Source organism: Chlorocebus sabaeus, chromosome 22 (genome assembly GCF_047675955.1).
Source record: "Chlorocebus sabaeus isolate Y175 chromosome 22, mChlSab1.0.hap1, whole genome shotgun sequence".
Lineage (NCBI taxonomy): Eukaryota > Metazoa > Chordata > Mammalia > Primates > Cercopithecidae > Chlorocebus > Chlorocebus sabaeus.
In genome coordinates, this window is record NC_132925.1 from 42203880 (window position 1) to 42225845 (window position 21966).

At 41.4% G+C, this 21966-nt stretch overlaps 3 protein-coding genes across 3 annotated transcripts in view; 2 read left to right on the plus strand and 1 right to left on the minus strand.

Annotated features, from left to right (window-relative positions):
- Positions 1-178, minus strand: part of PARP9 (poly(ADP-ribose) polymerase family member 9) — a 36988-nt gene extending 36810 nt beyond the window's left edge. Inside the window, exon 1 of the mRNA XM_007985602.3 lies at positions 72-178. The gene's annotated coding sequence lies outside the window, so the exon portion shown is untranslated. The remainder of the gene's footprint in view (positions 1-71) is intronic.
- DTX3L (deltex E3 ubiquitin ligase 3L) lies at positions 60-10874 on the plus strand. The gene is made up of 5 exons (XM_007985604.3): positions 60-246; positions 1497-1708; positions 4170-5705; positions 6136-6353; positions 7371-10874. The coding sequence occupies exons 1-5, from the start codon at positions 60-62 to the stop codon at positions 7438-7440; spliced, it is 2223 nt and encodes a 740-aa protein (XP_007983795.2). The 3' UTR covers positions 7441-10874.
- Positions 10875-12611: 1737 nt separating this feature from the next.
- The window catches only part of PARP15 (poly(ADP-ribose) polymerase family member 15), a 57522-nt gene continuing 48167 nt past the window's right edge, over positions 12612-21966 (plus strand). Inside the window, 2 exon segments of the mRNA XM_007985600.3 lie at positions 12612-13386; positions 13389-13492. Of these exon segments, the coding sequence (XP_007983791.2) occupies positions 13281-13386; positions 13389-13492 (210 nt within the window). The 5' untranslated portion in view covers positions 12612-13280.

The following is a 21966-nucleotide window of genomic DNA, read 5'->3' on the forward strand; positions in this document are numbered from 1 at the left end:
ACCCCAGTCCCGGCCCAGCGGCGTCCCGGAGCCCCCGCGCCCTCCCGACGCGCAGAGCCATGGCCTCCGACCTGCGCCCGCCGTCCCCGCTCCTCGTGCGGGTGTCCGGGTCCGGCGTCCGGGTACAACGGAAGCTGGAGAGCTACTTCCAGAGCTCTAAGTCCTCGGGCGGCGGGGAGTGCACGGTCAGGCCCCAGGAACACGAAGCCCCGGGCACCTTCCGGGTGGAGTTCAGTGAAAGGGCAGGTGAGCTTCGGGAGGTCGGGCTGCGAAAGCCGAAAGCTGTCTCTGGGGGCCGGGCTCCCGGGTTTCCAGGCGGATCCAGTTCCAGCTGACCTAGGGGAGAGGGCGGAAGAAAGTATGCCACTGTGCGGTGGCGGACAGGGACGGGGCCCTGCTGCCAAGAGACTCACTGAGACAGTGAACACTCGGTGGAGGATAGGGCCTCACATGTGCCCGGTGCGGATCCGGCTAACCCCGCCTTAGTGTGGATATTTTCCATATCCTCATTCTAACTTAATTTCTCAGCTGTCATCTTCCATCCCCCAGATGCCTGTCAGCTGCCGTCCTTGTCATTCAGGGATTCCACTTTTATGTTTTAAATAATGGTTCCATTGTTCCATTCATTAACAAAAGGGTGTTCCATTTTGTATTTTTGAGGATTACAAAAGTGATATATGCTCACTATAGAAATAAGAGAAAAGAGTGAAAAAGAAAACAACCTGGAGATAAACAATGTGTCCATTTGGTGTATTTTCTTCCTGCCCTTTTTTACGAATGCCAGCAAACACACGTGTATTTACACAATTCGGAGTCTGCACTTTTGATACTTGCTGTTGTAACTTACTTGTATAATGAGTATTGAAATGGGAGACCGGGATGGGTGCGGTGGCTCATGCCTATAATCCTAGCACTTTGAAGGCCGAGGTTGGTGGATCACCTGAGGCCAGGAGTTCGAGACCAGCCTGGCCAACATGGCGAAATTCCGTCTCTACTAAGAATACAAAAATTACCTGGGCGTGGTGGTGCGCACCTGTAATCCAAGCTACTCCGGAGGCTGAGGCAGGAGAATCGCTTGAACTCGGGAGGCAGAGAGGTTGCAGTGAGACGAGGTCGCACCATTGCACTCCAGCCTGGGTGTCAGAGTGAGACTCCGTCTCAAAAAACAAAACAAAACAAAAAAAGGAAGGGAGGGAGGGAAAGAAGGAAAGAAGAAAGGGGAGACTGGAGACAGTTTCAGGAACATGACGTTTAATGAGTGGACAATGTTCCATTGTCGTTAAGCTTTCACTTCTACAGTAAAACTTAATCCGCACACTTTAGAACTCTTAATAGCTCCCCGATTTCCTCCATCGCCAACCCACTATTCCGGGGTGCAGTGAGCAGCCTTACTGGGAGGTGCTGGGGCAGGGTACAGACACAGCAATGAGAGGATTACTTGAAATCTCTCCCATTTTTATGTATGTATATGTGTGTGTTTAATGTTTCCGCTGAAGCTAAGGAGAGAGTGTTGAAAAAAGGAGAACACCAAATGCTTGTTGACAACAAACCTGTGCCCATTTTCCTGGTACCCACTGAAAATTCAATAAAGAAGAACACGAGACCTCAAATTTCTTCACTGACACAGCCACAAGCAGAAACATCGTCTAGTGATACGCATCAACATGAAGGACAAATTCCTAATGCTGTGGATTCCTGTCTCCAAAGGGTGAGTATTGAAAGAAGGAGCTGGCTGTGCCTGCGCCTCCTCTCCAGTCACCAGCCTCATGTATTATTGATCCAACACCCATGTGCTGGGCACATACCTGGGAGCCAGGCACTGTTTTAGGCACTGGACACAGAGATGAACACAACAGACAAGGTCCCTGCTCTCAGGCAGCTTATATTGGGACCCAGGGCATGCACAGAAAGACAGTAGGCAAGTGAAATAATTAGAACCATTTTATTTATTTGGAGAGAAACAGGGCTAGGGCGAGCAAAGGGAAGATGGGGGTGGTGTTACTTCTTTTTTCCCCCAACAAGACAGAGTCTCACTTTATCACCTAGACTGGAGTACAGTGGCATAATCATGGCTCACTGCAGCGTTGACCTCCTGGGCTCAAGCGATCCTCTCACCTCAGCCTCCTTAGTAGCTAGGACTACAGGTGCCACTACACCTGGCCAATTTTTTTTTTTTTTGGTAGAAACAGAGTCTCACTATGTTGCCCAGGCTGTTCTCAAACTCCTGGGCTCAAGCGATCTGCCTGCCTTGGCCTCCCAAAGTGCTGGGATTACAGTCATGAATTACTGCGCCTAGCCTGGTGCTACTTCTAACCAGAAATCAGAGACAACTTGACTGAGGAGGTGACGTTTGGCCTGCAACTTGAATGATGACAAGATTCATTCAACAATAGATATCCACTGCTTAATGTGTTCCAGGCACTGTTATAGGAGCTGGGGAGGCAGCCAGGAACATGGCAGACTCTGCTTCCGGGGATGGCACCTTCTAATGAGAGAAACAGACAATATTAATAAACAAATAGATATATAATAAAATGTCTGCCAGTCATACCTGCTAGAAAGAAGAAGAAGAAGAATACGTGATAGACAATGACAGAACCACCATTTAAAATACGATGTCTGGAAAAGCCTCAAGTGAGATGACATCTCTAGCCAAGTGGATTTCTGGGGGGAAAATGTCCTAGAGGGAAGCATAGGTATAAAGGCCCCAAGAGCTGACATTCTGAGGCCCAGAAGCTTGAAGGAAGCCAGTGTGGTGGGGAGGGCAGTGAGCAAGGGAGAGAGGTGCTAGGAACTCGGGAAGGTACACAGAAGACAGGCCTTTGGGGCTGAAGGTAAGGATTTTGGATTTTTAACTTAAAATGTTAGGGGATTCATCAGATAGTTTTGAGCCAGGGGAGAGGGCGATCTGTTTATATTTCTAAACGGTCACTCTGGCTGCTGTTGGAAAACTGAACACAGGAAGGGGAACCCATGTTCCCCTTCCTGGGTTCTAATGGAGAGTTAGAACCCAGTTAGGAGGGGTTGCAATGCGCCAGGTGAAAGATGAGAATGGCATGGACTTTGGGTGGCCTTGATGGAGGTGTGAAAAATGGCTGGATTCAGGAAACATTTTGAGGATCTGGAGGAAGGATCTTACATGCAAAGTCCTTGAGAAGGAACAAAACATTAGAAATTTTGCTTTTATATTACATTTAATTGGCCTCTGTCCTTTTCATCTTAACCTGGCACATCTTATATTTGAGCTTCTAAAGGCCAGGGTTTAGAAGGGACCAACAACTTCGCATGCAGTCAGGTGTTTAGTTTAAAAAAGAAAAAAGGAGGAGGAGTGAAGAAGAGAAAAAACAGTCATAGGAAAGCCATTTTCCTCAGCTTTATGGCTCCCTTCCAAGTTCACAAACATTTGTGAGGGCCATGACAACTCGCCCAGAGAGCACAAGTGCCTTCCCTTGTCTGCTGTTCCCAAGATCAAACAGATAGTGGCAGTTGTAGAACACAGATCTCTTGGCCATGGAGCTTTTAGAAATGCTCATGCCCAGGCTCCACTGCAGACTAGTTAACATCAGAATCTCTGGGGATGTGCTTGGGCTTTGGCTGGTTTATTTTTTCCTGAACTTGCCAGGTGAGTCTTATATGCAGACAGGGTTGAGAACCTCTGGGATGTAGCATGCTGTATCCTCTAAAAAGGATTTGAGGCCGGGCACAGTGGCTCACACCTGTAATCCCAGCACTTTGGGAGGCCGAGGCAGGAGGATCACCTGAGGTTGGGAGTTCCAGGCCAGCCTGACCAACATGGAGAAACCTTGTCTCTACCAAAGATACAAAATTAGCCAGGCGTGCCAGCGCATGCCTGTAATCCCAGCTACTCGGGATGCTGAGGCAGGAGAATCTCTTGAACCCGGGAGGCGGAGGTTGCGGTGAGCCGAGATCATGCCATTGCACTTCAGCCTGGGTAACAAGAGCGAAACTCCATCTCAAAACAAACAAACAAACAAACAAACAAATAAATAAATAAATAAATAGGATTTGAAAGAAGTTGCCCCCTGCTTGGGGAAGATGTAGAAGATGTAGTGGTTGTTTCTCTAGTCTCTATGCATTCTCCTGAAGAGAAGATGGTAGGTCTGCATGCTGAGAGGTTTTATTTGTTCCTGTTCCTTTTAAAATTTCAGATCTTTCTTACTGTAACAGCTGACCTGAACTGTAACCTGTTCTCCAAAGAGCAGAGGGCATACATAACCACACTGTGCCCTAGTATCAGAAAAATGGAAGGTCACGATGGAATTGAGAAGGTGTGTGGTGACTTCCAAGACATTGAAAAAATACATCAATTTTTGAGTGAGCAGTTCCTGGAAAGTGAGCGGAAACAAGAATTTTCCCCTTCAATGACAGAGGGGAAGCCACTCAGTCAGCAGGAGAGGGACAGCTACATTTCTCGTTCTGAACCAGAAACCAAGGCAGAAGAAAAAAGCAACTGTTTTGAAGTTTCCTTGCCTTACTTTGAATATTTTAAATATATCTGTCCTGATAAAATCGACTCAATAGAGAAAAGATTTGGTATAAACATTGAAATCCAGGACAGTTCTCCAAATATGGTCTGTTTAGATTTCACCTCAAGTCAATCAGGTGACCTGGAAGCAGCTCGTGAGTCTTTTGCTAGTGAATTTCAGAAGAACACAGAACCTCTGAAGCAAGAATGTGTCTCTTTAGCAGACAGTAAGCAGGCAAATAAATTCAAACAGGAATTGAATCAACAGTTTACAAAACTTCTTATAAAGGAGAAAGGAGGAGAATTAACTCTCCTTGGAACCCAAGATGACATTTCAGCTGCCAAACAAAAAATCTCTGAAGCTCTTGTCAAGACACCCGTGAAACTATTCACTGTCAATTACATGATGAATGGAATTGAGGTTGATAGTGCCCGCTATAAACTTTTAGAAACTGAATTACTACAGGAGATATCAGAGATCGAAAAAAGGTATGACACTTGCAGCAAGGTTTCTGAGAAAGGTCAGAAAACCTGCGTTCTGTTTGAACCCAAGGACAAGCAGGTAGATCTATCTGTGCATGCTTATGCAAGTTTCATCGATGCCTTTCAACATGCCTCATGTCACTTGATGAAAGAAGTTCTTTTACTGAAATCTTTGGGCAAGGAGAGAAAGCATTTATATCAGACCAAGTTTGCAGATGACTTTAGAAAAAGACATCCAAATGTACACTTTGTGCTAAATCAAGAGTTAATGATTTTGACTGGTTTGCCAAATCACCTTGCAAAGGCAAAGCAGTATGTTCTAAAAGGAGGAGGAAAATCTTCACTGGCTGGAGAGAAACTGAAGGAGGATCATGAAACACCGATGGACATTGATAGCGATGATTCCAAAGCAGCCTCTCCGCCACTCAAGGGCTCTGTGAGCTCTGAGGCCTCAGAACTGGACAAGAAGGAAGAGGGCTTCTGTGTCATCTGTATGGACACCATTAGTAACAAAAAAGTGCTGCCAAAGTGCAAGCATGAATTCTGCGGCCCTTGTATCAGCAAAGCCATGTCATATAAGCCAATCTGTCCCACGTGCCAGACTTCCTATGGTGTTCACAAAGGAAATCAGCCAGAGGGAAGCATGATTGTCTCTGTTTCAAGAGACTCACTTCCAGGTTATGAGTCCTGTGGCACCATTGTGATTAATTATTCTATGAAAGGAGGCATACAAACAGTAAGTATTTCTGAAGTCCATGGGTTTCTTGCCACTATGCTACGATTACCAGGGCAAAAGAGACTGTCCTATTGCCTATTAGACAGTAGATTTCCCAAGGAATTATCTCCAGGGTCATGTGCAAGGGATTGAAATAGTGGTAAAGGTCACAATGTTTGCTGATAATTCAAATATCTTTTGTGTCTATTTCTTAAGACAGAGAAAGGGTAGGTGGAGATTATATCTTGAGATGGGGGTATCAGGAAGGTGGACAGTGTTTCCAGCATGAATTCAAGGAAAGAGGAGAAATATGGGTCATTGGGAATATCAGCATAACTTCAATACTTTTCTTGCTTTTGATTTGCTTTATCTACAAATGAACACATCTATACCTATAATAAAAATTAGACAGGGCACTGTTTTCACATGACATTTTCTTGTCCTCACACAGGGAGAACACCCAAACCCAGGAAAGAGATACTCTGGAACACAGCGAACTGCATACTTGCCTGATAATAGGGAAGGAAGGAAGGTTTTGGAACTGCTTCATAGGGCCTTTGACCAAAAGCTGATTTTCACAGTGGGGTACTCTCGCGTATCAGGAACCTCAGATGTCATCACTTGGAATGATATTCACCACAAAACATCCAAGTTTGGAGGACCAGAAAAGTGAGAGCCTTTTGGGATGTAATGGCTACTCAACAGATTATAGGGATTATGAACTATGGCAATTTCTGGATGTGGATATAAGAAGAATCTATAGCAGTGGTATTGGGTATAGTCAAGTATTTTGAGAGATGCTAGTCAGGGATGATAATCTCAAAGACAGCAAGATTGGTCCCCATCAACTTCTACCCTGCCAGCTATAAAGTACTATGGAGTTATTTCAGTTTTGCACCAAAGGGCCGGGGGGTTTTGAATCTAGGATGAATACCATATAAGCTGATTTAATTTGAGGTTTGGTGTCTACTTGAAGGCTAGATGCTACGAAAGTTACTTACTTTGCTTTCTTTTAAGGTCACCTTTCTTTTTCCCCTCTTCCCCCACCAGTCCACAGAGAACCTGAAATCACTTGACCAATAATATTCTAGAAAAAGTCTAAGTTGTAAGGAGACTATTGGTAGAAACTGTATTATAGGAAATCCAATTGTTCTTTATGAAACCTCAATAGGATTCCTCAGACCCTTGGTACTAAAGAAAAAATATATACCCTGAGACATTTTCAAAACCTGAAATTTGAAAATCCTACTAGCATGTGATTACAACGCCCCAATAAAACACAGTATATTATTATATTTTTATGAGAGTCACTACTTACCATAAACTGAAAAATTTTAAGAATTAACATAGACATGAAGCCTCAAATTAAATCAACGTACTTACCATTCATCTTGGATTCTCAAACCCCCTGCCCTTTGATGCAAAATGTAATAACTACATCATGTTAATACTTTGGAGTTGGCAGGGTAGAAGCCAGGTTGAAAGGCAGATGTTGGCCAGACAGCTAGGCTCACTCACTAGCTAAATGACTTGCATCTGCAAACTTAAAAGTCATGATACATCATCCACCTTCAGGATTACTTGTGAATGTTTGCAACACTGGATATTAAATCCTTAAATGCTGGATATCTATTGCACATATCGGAAAAATTTGTGGTGACACTAAAGGAATTTTTCTTTCTCCAGGTATGGCTACCCTGATCCTTCTTACCTGAAACGTGTCAAAGAGGAGCTGAAAGCGAAAGGAATTGAGTAAGAAAACTGCTGGAAGATGTCTTAAATCAAGCTTTCAAAAAAGTATATTTTAGGAGGCTGATTTTATGCCAATCTAAATCCTTATGTAGAAAGGACTTTGAAATTTTTCTTCTTAAGAAATGGTTTGTATAAGAATAAGAATCTGCTAGTCTGTCATTTCTGGAGTGATTTTTTTTTTTGAGACGGAGTCTCGCTGTCGCCCAGGCTGGAGTGCAGTGGTGCGATCTCAGCTCACTGCAAGCTGCGCCTCCCGGGTTGACGCCATTCTCCCTGCCTCAGTCTCCTGAGCAGCTGGGACTACAGGTGCCCACCACCACGCTCGGCTTATTTTTGTTTTTGTATTTTTAGTAGAGACGGGGTTTCACCGTGTTAGCCAGGATGGTCTTGATCTCCTGACCTCGTGATCTGCCCACCTCAGCCTTCCAAAGCATTGGGATTATAGGCATGAGCCACTGTGCCTGGCCCTGGAGTGATACTTTTTATGGAAGACAAAAGCCCCCCAAATCTGTGTAAAATCTGCTGCAAGGGTGTCATGCCTCTTGTGTCATCACTGGGGTTAGAGGTGGGTCTGAAATCATCTTCTATGTCCTTCCGTTGAACTATCAGCTGCCAATTGATCCCTTTTTCATTGCCATCTCTGGGGTGGTTCTTCATTTTTTTGTGTGTTTTCCCCTTAATCTCTACCTGTGAAAGTGAAATTCTATTGTAAATGGGAGGAAAAAGGGTTGGTTGTGGAAAATTAAAGACCCATATTCCGCTTTCTTACTCATGGCAAGAAAAGTGGCCATGAGTAGAGATTGGGCAAGCATTGGTAATAAGTGGAATAAGACTAATTATTATTATTATTAGAGATGGAGTCTCGCTCTGTCTCCCAGACTGGAGTGCAGCGGTGTGATATTGGCTCACTGCAACCTCCACTTCCCGGGTTCAAGCGATTCTCCTGCCTCAGCCTCCCCAGTAGCTGGGGTTACAGGTGTGTGCGCCCACACCCGGCTAATTTTTTGTATTTTTAGTAGAGAAGGGGTTTTGCCATGTTGGCCAGGCTGGTTTCAAACTCCTGAGCTCAAATGATCCTCCTGCCTTGGCCTCCCAAAGTGCTGGGATTACAGGCATGAGCCACCACATCCACCCAAGACTATCATTTTTAATGGCCAAGAGCCTACTATATAGTTGGTGCCTGTCAGTCTGTTTGTGTTGCTATAAAAGAACACCTGAGACTGGGTCATTTATAAAGAAAAAAGGTTTGTTTGGCTCACAATTTTGCTGGCCAGAAGGTTGGGCATCGGGTGAAAGCCTCAGGCTGCTTCCATTCATAGCCAAGTGTAGCCAGAAATCATATGACAGAGAGGAAGTGAGAGAGAGGTGTGGGGGAGGTGCCAAGCTCTTTTTAACAAGCAGTTCTTCAGGAACTGAGAGTGAGTCACTCCCATGAGAACAGCACCAAGCCATTCATGGGGGATCTGCCCCCATGACCCAGACCCCTCCCGTTAGGCTTCACCTCCAACACTGAGGATCAAATTTCAACATGAGATTTGGAGGAGGTCAAACAAACCAAACTATAGCAGTGTTTCATAAAATTGTGTTGCCTGACTTAGGTTGCTAGTAAGCCAGCAGAGGGATATTTGCCTCCAAAATCTTTGGCAGAGGCAGGAGTAAGGAAGCCATTTCTAGAGTCCTGGCTACTAATTTGGAAAACTGAGCTTCTTTCTTTCATTGTTTTTTGCCTTAAGAGACAAGTCCTTACTATATTGCCCTGTCTCTTAAGGGAAAACATCAAGACTGGACTTGAACTCCTGGGCTCAAGCCATCCCCCAACCTTGGCCTCTCGAGTAGATGGGATTATAGGCACATGCCACTGTGCCTGACTTAAGTTTCTTATTCTAGAACACTTGCAGCCTGAACTCTGACCAGGCCCCTCACTTGAGCCTTTGCTTTCTGTTCCTTGTAAACTGCCATATTGGGTGCACTTGCCCTGCCACAGTAATGCTACATATTTCTGAGCATTGTTTTTCTCTAGATAATTTTGTACTTTTGAGTATACCCCACTTCCAAGTGTTTTTTTTTGTTTTGTTTTGTTTTTGTTGTTGTTGTTTTGAGACAGGTTCTCACTGTGTCCCTCAGGCTGGAGTGCAGTGGCTGGAGTGCAGTGGCACAATCACGGCTCACTGCAGAGTCAACCTTCTGGGGCCAGGTGATCCTCCCACCTCAGCCTCTCAAGTGGCTGGGACCACAGGCGTGCACCACCATGCCTGGCTTTTTTTTTTTTTTTTTTTTTTTTTGTAGAGATGGGGTGTCCCTGTGTTGCCCAGGCTGGTCTCGAACTCCTGGGCTCAAGATATACTCCTGCCTTGGGCTCCCAAAGTGTTGGGATTACAGGTGTGAGCGACCATGCCTAGCTCACTTCCAGGTTTAACAGACGAACTTACTCTAGTTTCCATCTCCATCATTTTATAATAACCGTAGCCCACATTGTAGTAGTTTTTCAACCCTTAACTCCCACCAATTCATGTTTTCACCTTTAAATTCCTTCTCGCTGATACTCTCTCTGGACAGAAGGAAGGTGAAATAAGCCTACTATATGCAATATATGACATGCCAAATTTTATTTTTAAATAGTTCTTCAAGTCAGATTAATAATAGCAAATTATGTGATTATCCATTTCCCAGCCTCTCTCCAAAAAAATGGTAAACAAGATGCCTTCTTCTTTTCCCAAAGATACACATACACACGTACAAATTTTTTATCAGATAATAATAGCTAATATTTAATGAGTACTTACCTTATTTTGTCCCCTTTCAACAGATTTACATACGTGTGATTGATACAATTCATTTTCCCATTTTATAACTGAGAAAACTGGTGCACAGAGAGGATAAGTAACTTGCCAAAGGTCGCACAGTTAATAAGTGGAAATGCTGGGACATGAACCAGGTAGTCTGCCCCCATAGTTCTGCCCCTGAGATCTGTACTGTCTCCCATGAGGGTACTTCTCCATGGAGCAGGCTGAGTCGAACCCTTTATTCTGGGCTTCTCTCAGAAATGGATTCCCACACAGTACTCAAAGCAAATTTCCCCAGAGGAAATCCTACTTGAAGAACTTAAAAACTCAGAATCTTTTTCTTTGTCCAGAGAGTTGAGGAAGCTTAAGCTAAATGATACATGATTTTTTAAAAAATCAGGTTATAAATTTAGTTTTTGGTGATTCATTAAATTCTTTACCATTATAGTTATTTTCTAACTATTCATCTTTTAGCTAAATTTGTTCCAAAGAAGGAAAAGTTTGGTTTCTACTAAGTTCTGGATGGGAGATTGCACTGTGTGTGATGTGCAAGTTTCATGGTATGGGTGACTGGAGAGCATTTGGGTTACTGCTTTTACTCTTTGGAAGGTGTTATCTGTATCTGCTTTAAATAAAGTTAAAGATTTAGAACAAATTGTGTTCTCTCCCTTCTTTTTTTTCCCTTTCGGTTGAGATTCTGGGTGTTTCCTACAACACACACAGGATACAGTTGTAAAACATGTGCATGGAGGTCTTTAGTTGATTTGGTGTGTAGCTGCTTCCTAAATTATCACAGTACAACTTAACTACTCTTGACTTCACTGCTGTTACTTTTGGCTGTAAAAATCACATTTCTCAATATTTTTTCCTTATAACACATAGGTTATAAAGATAAAAGTAGGCTGCAGATTTCATCTCTTCTCTCCTAGAGAAAGCATATGCAATACCTTGCTTCTCGAGGTTCTGTTTCACCTCTTCAACATTGGTGCTGAATTACCCAGACAACTCACTGAGCACTATTAGATCAGGGGCATCCTTCTCTCCAAAGAAAAAATACAATAAAAGAATAATACTGACGTATTTGATGCCTCCCTGAAAATAGCATCAAAGTAGTCATTAGGAGAAAAATAAGATCTTTATTGGACTTCCTTACACTTACTGTAATAGTTTAGTGTTTACAAAAATTAGTCATGCATGGTGGTGCACATCTGTAATCCCAGCTACTTGGGAAGCTGAGGCATGAGAATCGCTTAAACCCAGGAGGCAGAGGTTGCAGTAGGCTGGGATTATGCCACTGCACTCCAGCCTGGGCAACAGAGCGAGACTCCGTCTCAAAAAAAAAAAAAAAAAGTTTAGTACTGTTTTTGGTTTGATTTCCATACAGAAGTTAGGTACTATTTCCTTTTTTATCGATTGGGTCATTTTTATTGATCAGATCTAAAACACAGAGCTCGATGCAAAGATTAACATATTAATAATTTTGGAGGTCCAAGCCCAAGGAGAAACAAAAAGAGAAGTGAGGCAAAGTAAGATGTAATGCAATGCAGTGCTAGGAGTTATCACCCTGGTTCCTGCTTCACAATGAGCCTGATGCTGCTGGTCTGGGAATTACATTTAGAGATCCACTGGCCTAGAAAATAGAGTTTAAACTCAGCAGCATGGCTATTAGAGATTTCTCATGCCACTTTTCATACTTTGTGTTCCTTCCTCACCACCAAGTCCCTAGGGTTCAGTCACACCAGACTACAAGATTTTCCAAAGCACAGTCTATACTTTCATTCGTGTGATCTTTGTTCTGTGTAATCCACCCCCTACTCCTGCTCTCTGCATGACAGATGATGAAGGAAGGAACTCTGAAGAGAGAGAGGGAGAGAGAGACACACCTCATTCTCATTCTTCACCTCATTTTCCTCTTAGAAAATCCCCTACTCATCATCCAAGGTCTTACTGAAATGCCACTACTATAGAAACTTTTCTCCAATCTTGTCTCTAAATTACAACAAACCACTGATTTCTGTTATCCTAATACTTTACATGTGTCTCAATGCAAATACGATACCAAAACCCATTGCCTTGCTCTCTGCCTTGGAGGTGGTACAGAGGGCTGACCTCTGAGTACCACATCAGCTCCATTCTCTGATTACTCATTGGGTTCTGCAGTGGGAGATACCAGCACGAGACTGGAAGGCAGAGGGAGAGAGTACTTGAGACGCTTATACTCCCCTGGCTGTCTCCGGAAAGCAGTCATGGATCCTACCTGCTGGCACTTTCCTATGGGTATAGCTCTTACCAAGTTCAGGAGATGCCCCCTCCCTTGCCCCTTCAGCCTAGATGGTAAGGAGAGGAGGCTGCTTCGCCATCTCTCACTGGTTTCCTTAATCCTTTGCCCACACCTGTGTAAATAATTTCTTTATTAAATTATCCTCAATGATTAATTTTGAGTATACCACCGGTATACTGCCAGGACTTTTTGTGATACACCAGGTAACTGTATTAATCTATGTTTTATTTCTCCATCTTCTTACTTCCCCCCTCACTCCAAAGAGAAGGGATCTGTCTAATTCATCTTTATAATCTCAACACAGTGCCAGGCATATCAAAGGCCTTCAATACGCGTTGATTGTTAAATAATGCCTTGTTGGGCCAGAGGGGAACCTGACTCCAGCCCTGGCTTAGGGAGCACAGGAAAGAACCCAGTGTATTTTTCTAAAGATGGGTGTGTAGGGAGATTTGGGGGGCAAGGAATGGGATGCCCAGCAGAAAAGGAAAGGAAAACCGATTTTTGTGTTTTAATGTGTCAGGCATTCTACAGACTTTATCTCATTTAATCTTCATGATAATAACATAAAATAGCTATGGCTGTGCCCATTGTACAGATGCTATCGACTAAGGCTACACAACTAATAAAACTGCAGAGCCCAAGACTTTGACCCAGGATTTGTCAAAGGGCGACAAAATCCTGAGGCAGCTGTTTGTGGACTTGCGGCCTCAATGTTTGGCAGAAGCGGTTTTCAGAGAAAAGAAAGCGAAAGAAGTTCGAGGTACAAGCCTGTTGGGTGGGATGCACTTGCAGTCTGGGCGAGCCGAGGATGGTTGCCCCAGGCCCCTTCCTGCAGCTGCTCTGAGTGCAGGGGCTCCGACCTCCGAAGAACTTGCGAACCGAGTTGCACGTGTACTTCCAGAGCCGGACGAGATCCGGAGGCGGGGAGCGTGCGGCTGGCCGGGAACCCTGGGGCGCGTCAGGCCTTCCGGCGCTCTTCCTTCGGGAGGATGGTGAGCAGCGTGGGGGACGGGTGCGGGAAGGGGACAGCAGGGCTAAGCCCGGGGCCCGGGAGACCCAGCAGCCCGGGCGGGCGCAGAGACCCCACGCCACGCAGAACCCTCTCTTCCAGGGGGCGCCGACTACAGTGACTTACTTCCCTGTTCCGGAAGAGGGGGGAGCGTGCTGCCTCTTTTTCCTTAGGATTTCTGGTCTCCACCACCCCCCCCGCGCCCTGCTTAAAATTTAAAAGTTCTTTATAAAGTTTGAAGGGATATGAGTCCTTTGTGATATGTGTTATGAGTATGTCCTCCCAATTTATTTTTTGTTTTTTGAGTTTGCTTATGGTGGCTTTTTTTTCTTTGCCATGCAAATATTTTAAATTTTGTGTAGCCAGACTTACCAGTCTTTTATTTTATGACGTCTAGACTTTTAGTCATATTTTAATATATGACTTTTAGTCATACTCTTCCCTACACCCAAATTATAGAAGAATTCACTTATGCTTACTTCTAGTACTTGAACTGATTTTTTACATTTAGATCTGTAATACATTTGGAGTGTGTTATTGTGTGTGATTTGAGGAGTGAATCTAATTACTTCTTTTTCAAATGGGTGTCAAGCTGTCCCAACACCATTTATTATAAAGGTTATCCCTGTCCCAGTAACTTGAGATACCAGCTTTATCATGTACTAGACTTTCATATGTAGTTTGGATATTTCTGGACATTCTATTTTCGCCCATTGACCTGTTCATTCATCTGTTTTAGAGAGGCTTTGCTGTATGTTTTTTCTAGAGAGTGCTTCCTTGTCACTATTTTCCTAGCTATTCTTGTTGTTTATTTTTCCTTATGAACTTTTCTGATGTATGATCAGTTAAAAAAGAAAGAAGAAAAGAAAAACTCTTTGGAATTTTTATTGGGATTGCATTAAATTAATAAATTATAGAGAGCTGATATCTTTAGGTGGTGTTGACATGGTCTAACCTAACGTGCTGTGAAAGACTGAGAATTTGAGTATGTAATGTATATGATATTAAATTGTGAATTGGTGGGACATAGGTAACAGCTTATCAACAGTTGTAGATACTGGTACTTCATATCCTCTTAAGGAAAATTTGCCTCCAAATTTTAAGCTGGAAAGTCACTAAAATAACTTTTAAAAAGAATTACAATACATGACTTTGTAAAATTTTTGTGTGTGTGTATGTTAAGAATTGTGTACAAATTGAAATATCTGTGTACTGATCCTGAACACAACCAGTGAAATCTCCATTATGAAAGAATGTTTTGAAGCACGTAGAAAAGGAAGCAAAACAAAGGACGCATTTTCATTGTTTAAGTTGACTTTTGTGTCTTTAAAGAAGGTTTATGGTTATCTTCACATAAAACATTTCTTGTTTAATTTTTTTCTCAATATTATATATGAGGTTTTCTCATTCACTGTATTGTCTATCTACGTGTATGTATACTTTGATGTTTTCTTTCATTTTAAAAAATTAAGGTGTAATTTACAGACAGCTTTTCTATATTTAGAAAATTCATACTTTTTACTGTATAGTTCTGTGAGTTTTGACAAATGTTTACCAGTACAATGAAGATAAAAAAGAGTTTTCTACCAGTTTCTTTGTCTTCAACCTCTTCACTCAAGATGAGCTCCTGGCAATCACTAGGGGTCATATTTTGGTCCCTAAAGTTCCAGAAAGTCATGTAAATAAAATCATCCAGCAGAGAGTCTTTGGAGCCTTAGGTATCACCAGTTTGCTACTGCTTTCTATTAATAGTTAAATTCCATTGTGATCAGAAAACATATTTTTCATTATTTGAATTCTTTAAAACCTATGTGTTGAGGGCCGGTGGCTCACACTTGTAATCCCAGCACTTTGGGAGGCCGAGGTGGGTGGATCACTTGAGGTCAGGAGTTCAACATCAGCCTGGCGAACATGGTGAAACCTCGTCTCTACTAAAAATACAAAAATTATCCAGGCCTGGTGGCACACGCCTGTAGTTCCACCTACTCGAGAGGCTGAGGCAGGAGAATTGCTCGAACCTGGGAGGCAGAGGTTGCAGTGAGCTGAGATTGTGCCATTGCACTCCAGCCTGGGTGACAGAGCAAGACTCTGTCTCAACAACAACTACACACACACACACACACACACACAGAGAGAGAGAGAGAGAGAGAGAGAGAGAGAGAGAGAGAGAGAAAGAGAGAAAGACGTTTGTCTTATGGACAGAATATGATCTATCTTGGTAAATTCCCAAGCACACTTGAAAACAAAGTACATTCTCTCACTGGGTAGAGTGTTCTATAAATGTGAATTAGGTAGAGTTGGTTGTTGTTCAAGTCCTCATGTCCTTACTGATTTTATGTCTACTTATTCTATCAATTATTAAGAGAGGATGATGAAATCTCCAACTATAATTGTGGATTTGTTTCTTTTCTCCTCAGAGTTCTATCAGTTTTGGTTTCATATATTTTGAAGCTCTGTTATTAGGAATAAAATGTTTAGGATTATTTCCTCCTGATGAATTGATTCATTTGTCATTATGAAATGCCATTTTTACCCTTGATAATATTTGCACTGAAATCTACCAAGTTTTTTTCTTTTATTTTAAAAAATAATGATAAAATACATATAACATCAGATTTACCATCTTAACCATTTTTAAGTATATAGTTCAGTAGTGTTAAGTGTGTTTACACTGTTGCATAGGCAATCTTCAGAACTTTTTCATCTTGCAAAACTGAAACAGTATGTATTTTTTTTGGGGGGAGGACTGACATTTCACTTAGCATAATGTCTTCAGGGTTCATCCATGTGATAGCATGTGTCAGAATTTCCCTCCTATTTAAGGCTGAATAATATTTTATTGTGTATATATAAACATATTTTGTTTATACATTCACCTATTAATGGATTTGGGTTGCTTCCACCTTTTGGCTATTTTGACTAATAATAATGAACTTGGGTGTACAAATATAGTCATGCTCTGCATAATGAAGTTTCAGTCAGTGATCGACCATGTAAACAATGCTGGTCCCGGAAGATTATAATACTGTGTTTTTACTGTACCTTTTCTATATTTAGGTATGTTTAATACACAAATATCATTGTGTTACAATTGCCTGTAGTATTCAGTACGGTAACATGCTGTATAGATTTGTAGCCTAGGAGCAATAGACTATACCATGTAGCCTAGGTGTATAGTAGGCTATACCATCTAGGTTTGTGTAAGTACACTCTATGATGTTCACACAATGACAGAATTGCCTAATAACACATTTATCAGACTGTATCCCCATCATTAAGTGACAAATTACTGTATCTCTTCAAGATCCTTTTTTCAATTCTTTTGTATTTATATCCAGAACTGGGATTGCTGGATCATATGGTAATCCTATTTTTAATTCTTTTAGGACTGCCATGCTGTTTTCCATAGCAACCAAATCATTTTTACATTCCCACCAACAGTACACAAGGATTCCAATTTCTTCACATCCTTGACAATACTTATTATTTATTTTCTTTCTTCCTTCCTGTCTTCCTTTGCTTTCCTTTTCTTTTACAGCACCCATTCTAATGGGTGTGAGGTGATATTCCACCATGGTTTTGATTTTTGTTTCCCTAATGATTAGCAGTGTTGAGCATCTTTTTATATTCTTGTCATCCATTTGTATATCTTCTTTGGAGAAATGTCTATTCAAGTCCTTGGCCCATTTTTAAATCAGGTTTTTGTTGAAGTTAAGTTGCAGGAGTTCTTTGTATGTTCTGAATATTAACCTCTTCACAAATATATGATTTGCAAATATTTTCTCCTATTCTGTAGGTCACCTTTTTATTCTGTTGATTGTTTCCTTTGCAATGCAGTTTTTTGCTTCACGTAGTCCATTTGTTTATTCTTACTTTTATTGCCTGTATTTTTGGTGTCATATCCAAAAAATCATTGCCAAATTCAATGCCATGAAACTTTTCTTTTTTGGTCCGTTGTTCTATATGTCCTTTATGCCTGTACTGTACTGTTTTGATTACCATAGCTTTGTAATATGTTTTGAAATCAGGAAGTGAAAGACCACCAGCTTAGTTGTTCGTTCTTAAGATAGTTTTGGTTATTTGGAGATTAAAAATGATTTTAAAAATAAGAGAACCAGTCTTTTATATTTACTTGCATTTTACCATTTTTCATCTGGCATTATTTTTGTTCTCTCTGAAGACCTTCTTTTAACATTTCAACATTTCTTATAGCACTGGTCCACTGATGATGAGTTCTTTCAGCTTTTACATGTCTGAAAGGTTTTTATTTCACATTTATTGTGATTGATATTTCCTTTTTTTTTTTTTTTTTTTGAATCAAGGTCTCCCTCTGTCATCCAGGCTGGAGGGCAGTGGTGCAAACACTGCTCACTGCAGCCTTGACTTCCTGGGCTCAAGCGATCCTGTCACCTCAACCTCCTGAGTAGCTGGGACCACAGGCATGCACCACCTTGGCACTCAGCTGGTTTTTAAACATTTTTTGTAGAAATGGGGTCTCACTATATTGCCCAAGCTGGTCTTCAACCCCCAGGCTCAAGCAGTTCTCTCACCTCAGCCTCTCAAAGTGTTGAGATTAAATGTAGGAGCCACTGCACCCAGCATGAATGACATTTTCTAAGTTGACAGTTAAAGATACTGCTCTACTGTTTTCTGGGTTACATTGTTTCTAACTAGAAGTCTGCTGTCATTCTTATTTTTATCCTTCTGTGTGTAATTCTTTTTCCTTTGACTGCTTTTCAGATTTTCTCCTTATCACTGGTTTTAAGCAAGTATGATGTGTCTAGGTGTAGTTCTTCTTCATGTTTATTGTGTTTCTTGGTTTATAGTTTTCATAAAATTTGAAATTTTGGGGGGCATAATTTCTTCAAGTATTTTCTTCTGTACCATCCTGTCTCTCTTTCATATTAGTCCACTTAACTTTTGCCATACCTTACTAATACTTTATTCATTATCTTCTGTGTCTTTCATTTTGCTTGTTTTCCATTGCTGTGACTTAAATTTCACTTGTCTTTTCTTTCTGCTGTATATAATTATGCTGTTAATCCCATACAATGTTTTTTGTTTGTTTGTTTGTTTACCTCAGACATTGTATTTTTTCTCTCTAGGAGTTTGATTTGGTTCTCCTTTATAGTAAGTGTCTGCTAAGTATGCCCGTGTTTTCCTCTACCTTCTTGGAAGTATGAAATATCATTATAATAATTGTTTTAATATCTTTGTCTACTAATTCTATCATCTGTATCTTTTTTGTCTTTTTTTGAGATCGATTATTGCTCTTGTTGCCCAAGCTGGAGTGCAATGGCGTGATCTCAGCTCACTGCAACCTCTGTTTCCCAGGTTCAAGCAATTCTCCTTCCTCAGCCTCCCAAATAGCTGGGATTACAGGTGCCTGCCACTATGCCTGGCTAGTTGTTTTTTGAATTTTTAGTAGAGACAAGGTTTCACTGTGTTGGTCAGGCTGGTCTCAAACTCCTGACCTTGGGTGATCCACCCACCTTGGCCTCCCAAAGTGCTGGGATTACAGGTGTGAGTCACCATGCCCAGCCTGTATCATTTTTAAATTAATTTCAATTGATTTATTTTTCTCTTCATTATGCATTATATATTGCTACTTTTTTCATGCCTAGTAATTTTTGATTGGATGCCACACATTATACGAATTTCACTTTGTTGAGTCCTGGATATTTTTGCACTTTAACAAATATTCTTGAGATTGTATCTGGGTTGCAGTTAAGTTACTTGAGAACTGTTTCACCCTTTTGAGGCTTGCTTTTAAGCTTTGTTAGGCAGGAGCAGAGTGACCTTTAATCTATAGTTAATTTTTACACCATGGAGGCAAAACCCTTCTGAATGCTCTACCTTATACCATAAGCATTATGAGATTTTTCTACTGTGGCTATTAAGAACAGGCACTATTCCTAGCCCTTTTGTCATTCGAGACTCAAGGGGGATACTCTGTAGACTTCTGGAGCTCTTTGCGCAACTCTCTCCTCTCCAGTACTCTGACCTGTAATTTCTAGTCACTTTCGCCTCCTTTAAGTCCCAAGTCTGTCTGTCTCCTCACTCAGTGAGGCTTCCAGGCTTCTCCTGAGTTTCTTTTTCCTGCTTTGTGACTTGCACCGCTCTCCATGTGGTAAGCCTAGAAGGGAGCAATTGTAGAGTTCACCCTGTTTCTTCTCTCCGAGGAATCACTGTCCCATATTGCCTGTTATCAAATATCTCAAAAAATATTTGAGATATCTTTTGACCAAATTTCTAATTGTTTAAAGTGGGATGGGAAGTCTGTTACTCATATTTGCCTAAGTAGAAGTCCTGAAGCTTTTGATGTTTGCGTGCTCCTTTTGTATGTATCTTGCTGCCAGATGAGTTTTTTTATTATTTATTTTTTCATTTAATTTAGGGTCTTCCAGGTATAAATCATGTCACCTTCAAGTGAAAACAGTTTTATTTCACCTTTTTCTATTCTATGAACTTATATTTTGACAAATATAATTGCATTAGTTAGTTCCTACAGAGCAATGTTAAATCAGTTACCATACTTACCTTGTTCCTGACATTAATGAAAAAATACCTACAGAGTTTTCCTAAGTAGAATGCTCCTTTAGGATTGAAGTACATCTGTTTTTATTATGTTAAGGAAATATTCATCCATTTCTTTTTTTTTTTTTCGAGATCGAGTTTCACTCTTGTTGCGCAAGCTGGAATACAATGGCACAATCTTGACTCACTACAACCTCCATATCCTAGATTCAGGCGATTCTCCTGCTTCAGCCTCCCGAGTATCTGGGATTACAGGTGTGTGTGACCATGCCTGGCTAATTTTTGGATTTTTAATAGAGACGGGGTTTCACCATGTTGGTCAGGCTGGTCTTGAACTCCTGACCTCAGGTGATCCACCCGCCCTGGCCTCCCAAAGTGCTGGGATTACAGGCATGAGCTACCATACTGGGCCCATCTCTATTTTTCAAGAGATTTTGTTAGGAATTGGTGTTAAATTTGGTCTAAGCTTTTTCAGTATTTTTGGAAATAATCATATTTTTTTTTTCCTTAAACCTATTAATATGGTGAATTATAGTAATAGATTTTTGAAAATTGACCCATTCTTGATTTGCTTGACTTTTATGTAACTCATATTCTAGTGCTTTACACATTGATATCTATGAAGTGCCCTTTTGTCACTGAACTAAACTGGGTCTATTTGCTTGTGCAGTGGAAAGCCAAATACTAAAGTACCAGGTTTTTGCAGTGAGAAAGATTTATTCTGAGTGAGCTGACACAAAGACAGGAGGAAGTGCTTACATCTACCCAGCTACTCAGGAGGCTGAGGTGGGAGGATCACTTAAGCCCAGGAGGTGAAAGCTGCAGAGAGTAGTGTTTGTACTTCTGTACTCTGGCCTGGGTGACAGAGGGAGACCTTGTTTAAATCTGTCTCTCCAAGCTGGAGACTGGGTCAGATTTTATAGCCACAGAAAAATGGGGTATGATCTGATTGGATCTTGCAATGAGATAATGCTAGGAGACATGATATGACTGGATCCTGTTATGGAGTGACATCAGAGTTTGATCTGATTGGATCCTGGATCCCGCCATGTAGTGTCCACCACTAAATACAGTTCCCGTTCCTTGCTGCTGAGCACTTAGGTTCTGCCCATGGTTGCACATTTGGGTGTTCAGTTACGTGACCTTCAACCTGGGGGTCTATGGCAACTGAAAAACAACTTGCAACTTCGTTACATAAAAGTTGAACCACATTGGTCTGGTGCATTTACATTTTTGCATACTGAATTCACCCTCTCATGAATCATCTGATAGAAGACAATTTTGATTTATCACATGGACTCCATAAACTGCCATCCCCTATTCCATTTCTGGAACTTTAGACAGTTTACCACCTTGGTTGAGGACAGAGCCTTGTGTTCCATTGTGTTAGTTTATCAACCTACGTTTCTTGAGTAACTGTTGTTTTGCAAATGTCTTTAAAATTAATGTTTTAGTATTTTATATGAATCCATTTCAATTGCCATTGGTAGATCTTCTGTTTGCTTCATCAGTTGAAACATTTTCAATTAATTAAATAAATACAGAACTTTTATTCTACTACTTTTGGGGTGTTAAAAGTTAAAAATTTTAACCCAACAGCGTTAGTTTTACTGTGACTAGGTGTTGATTGTGAGGTATGAATTGATGTTTAATTTTCTTCATTAAAAAACCCAACTTTTCCAACAATATTTATTAAATTATGATTCATCTCTCCACTCTCCTTAATATTTCATACGTTAAACGTTTTTTTTTTTTCCTATCACCTCTGTTGGAGGGCAGTGGCCTAATCATGGCTCACTCTAACCTGGAACTCCTGGGCTCAAGTGATCCTCCCACCCCAGCCTCCTAAGTAGGTAGGACTACAGGAACACACCACCATGCCCAGCTAATTTTTTGAAAAGTTTTTGTATAGATGAGGAC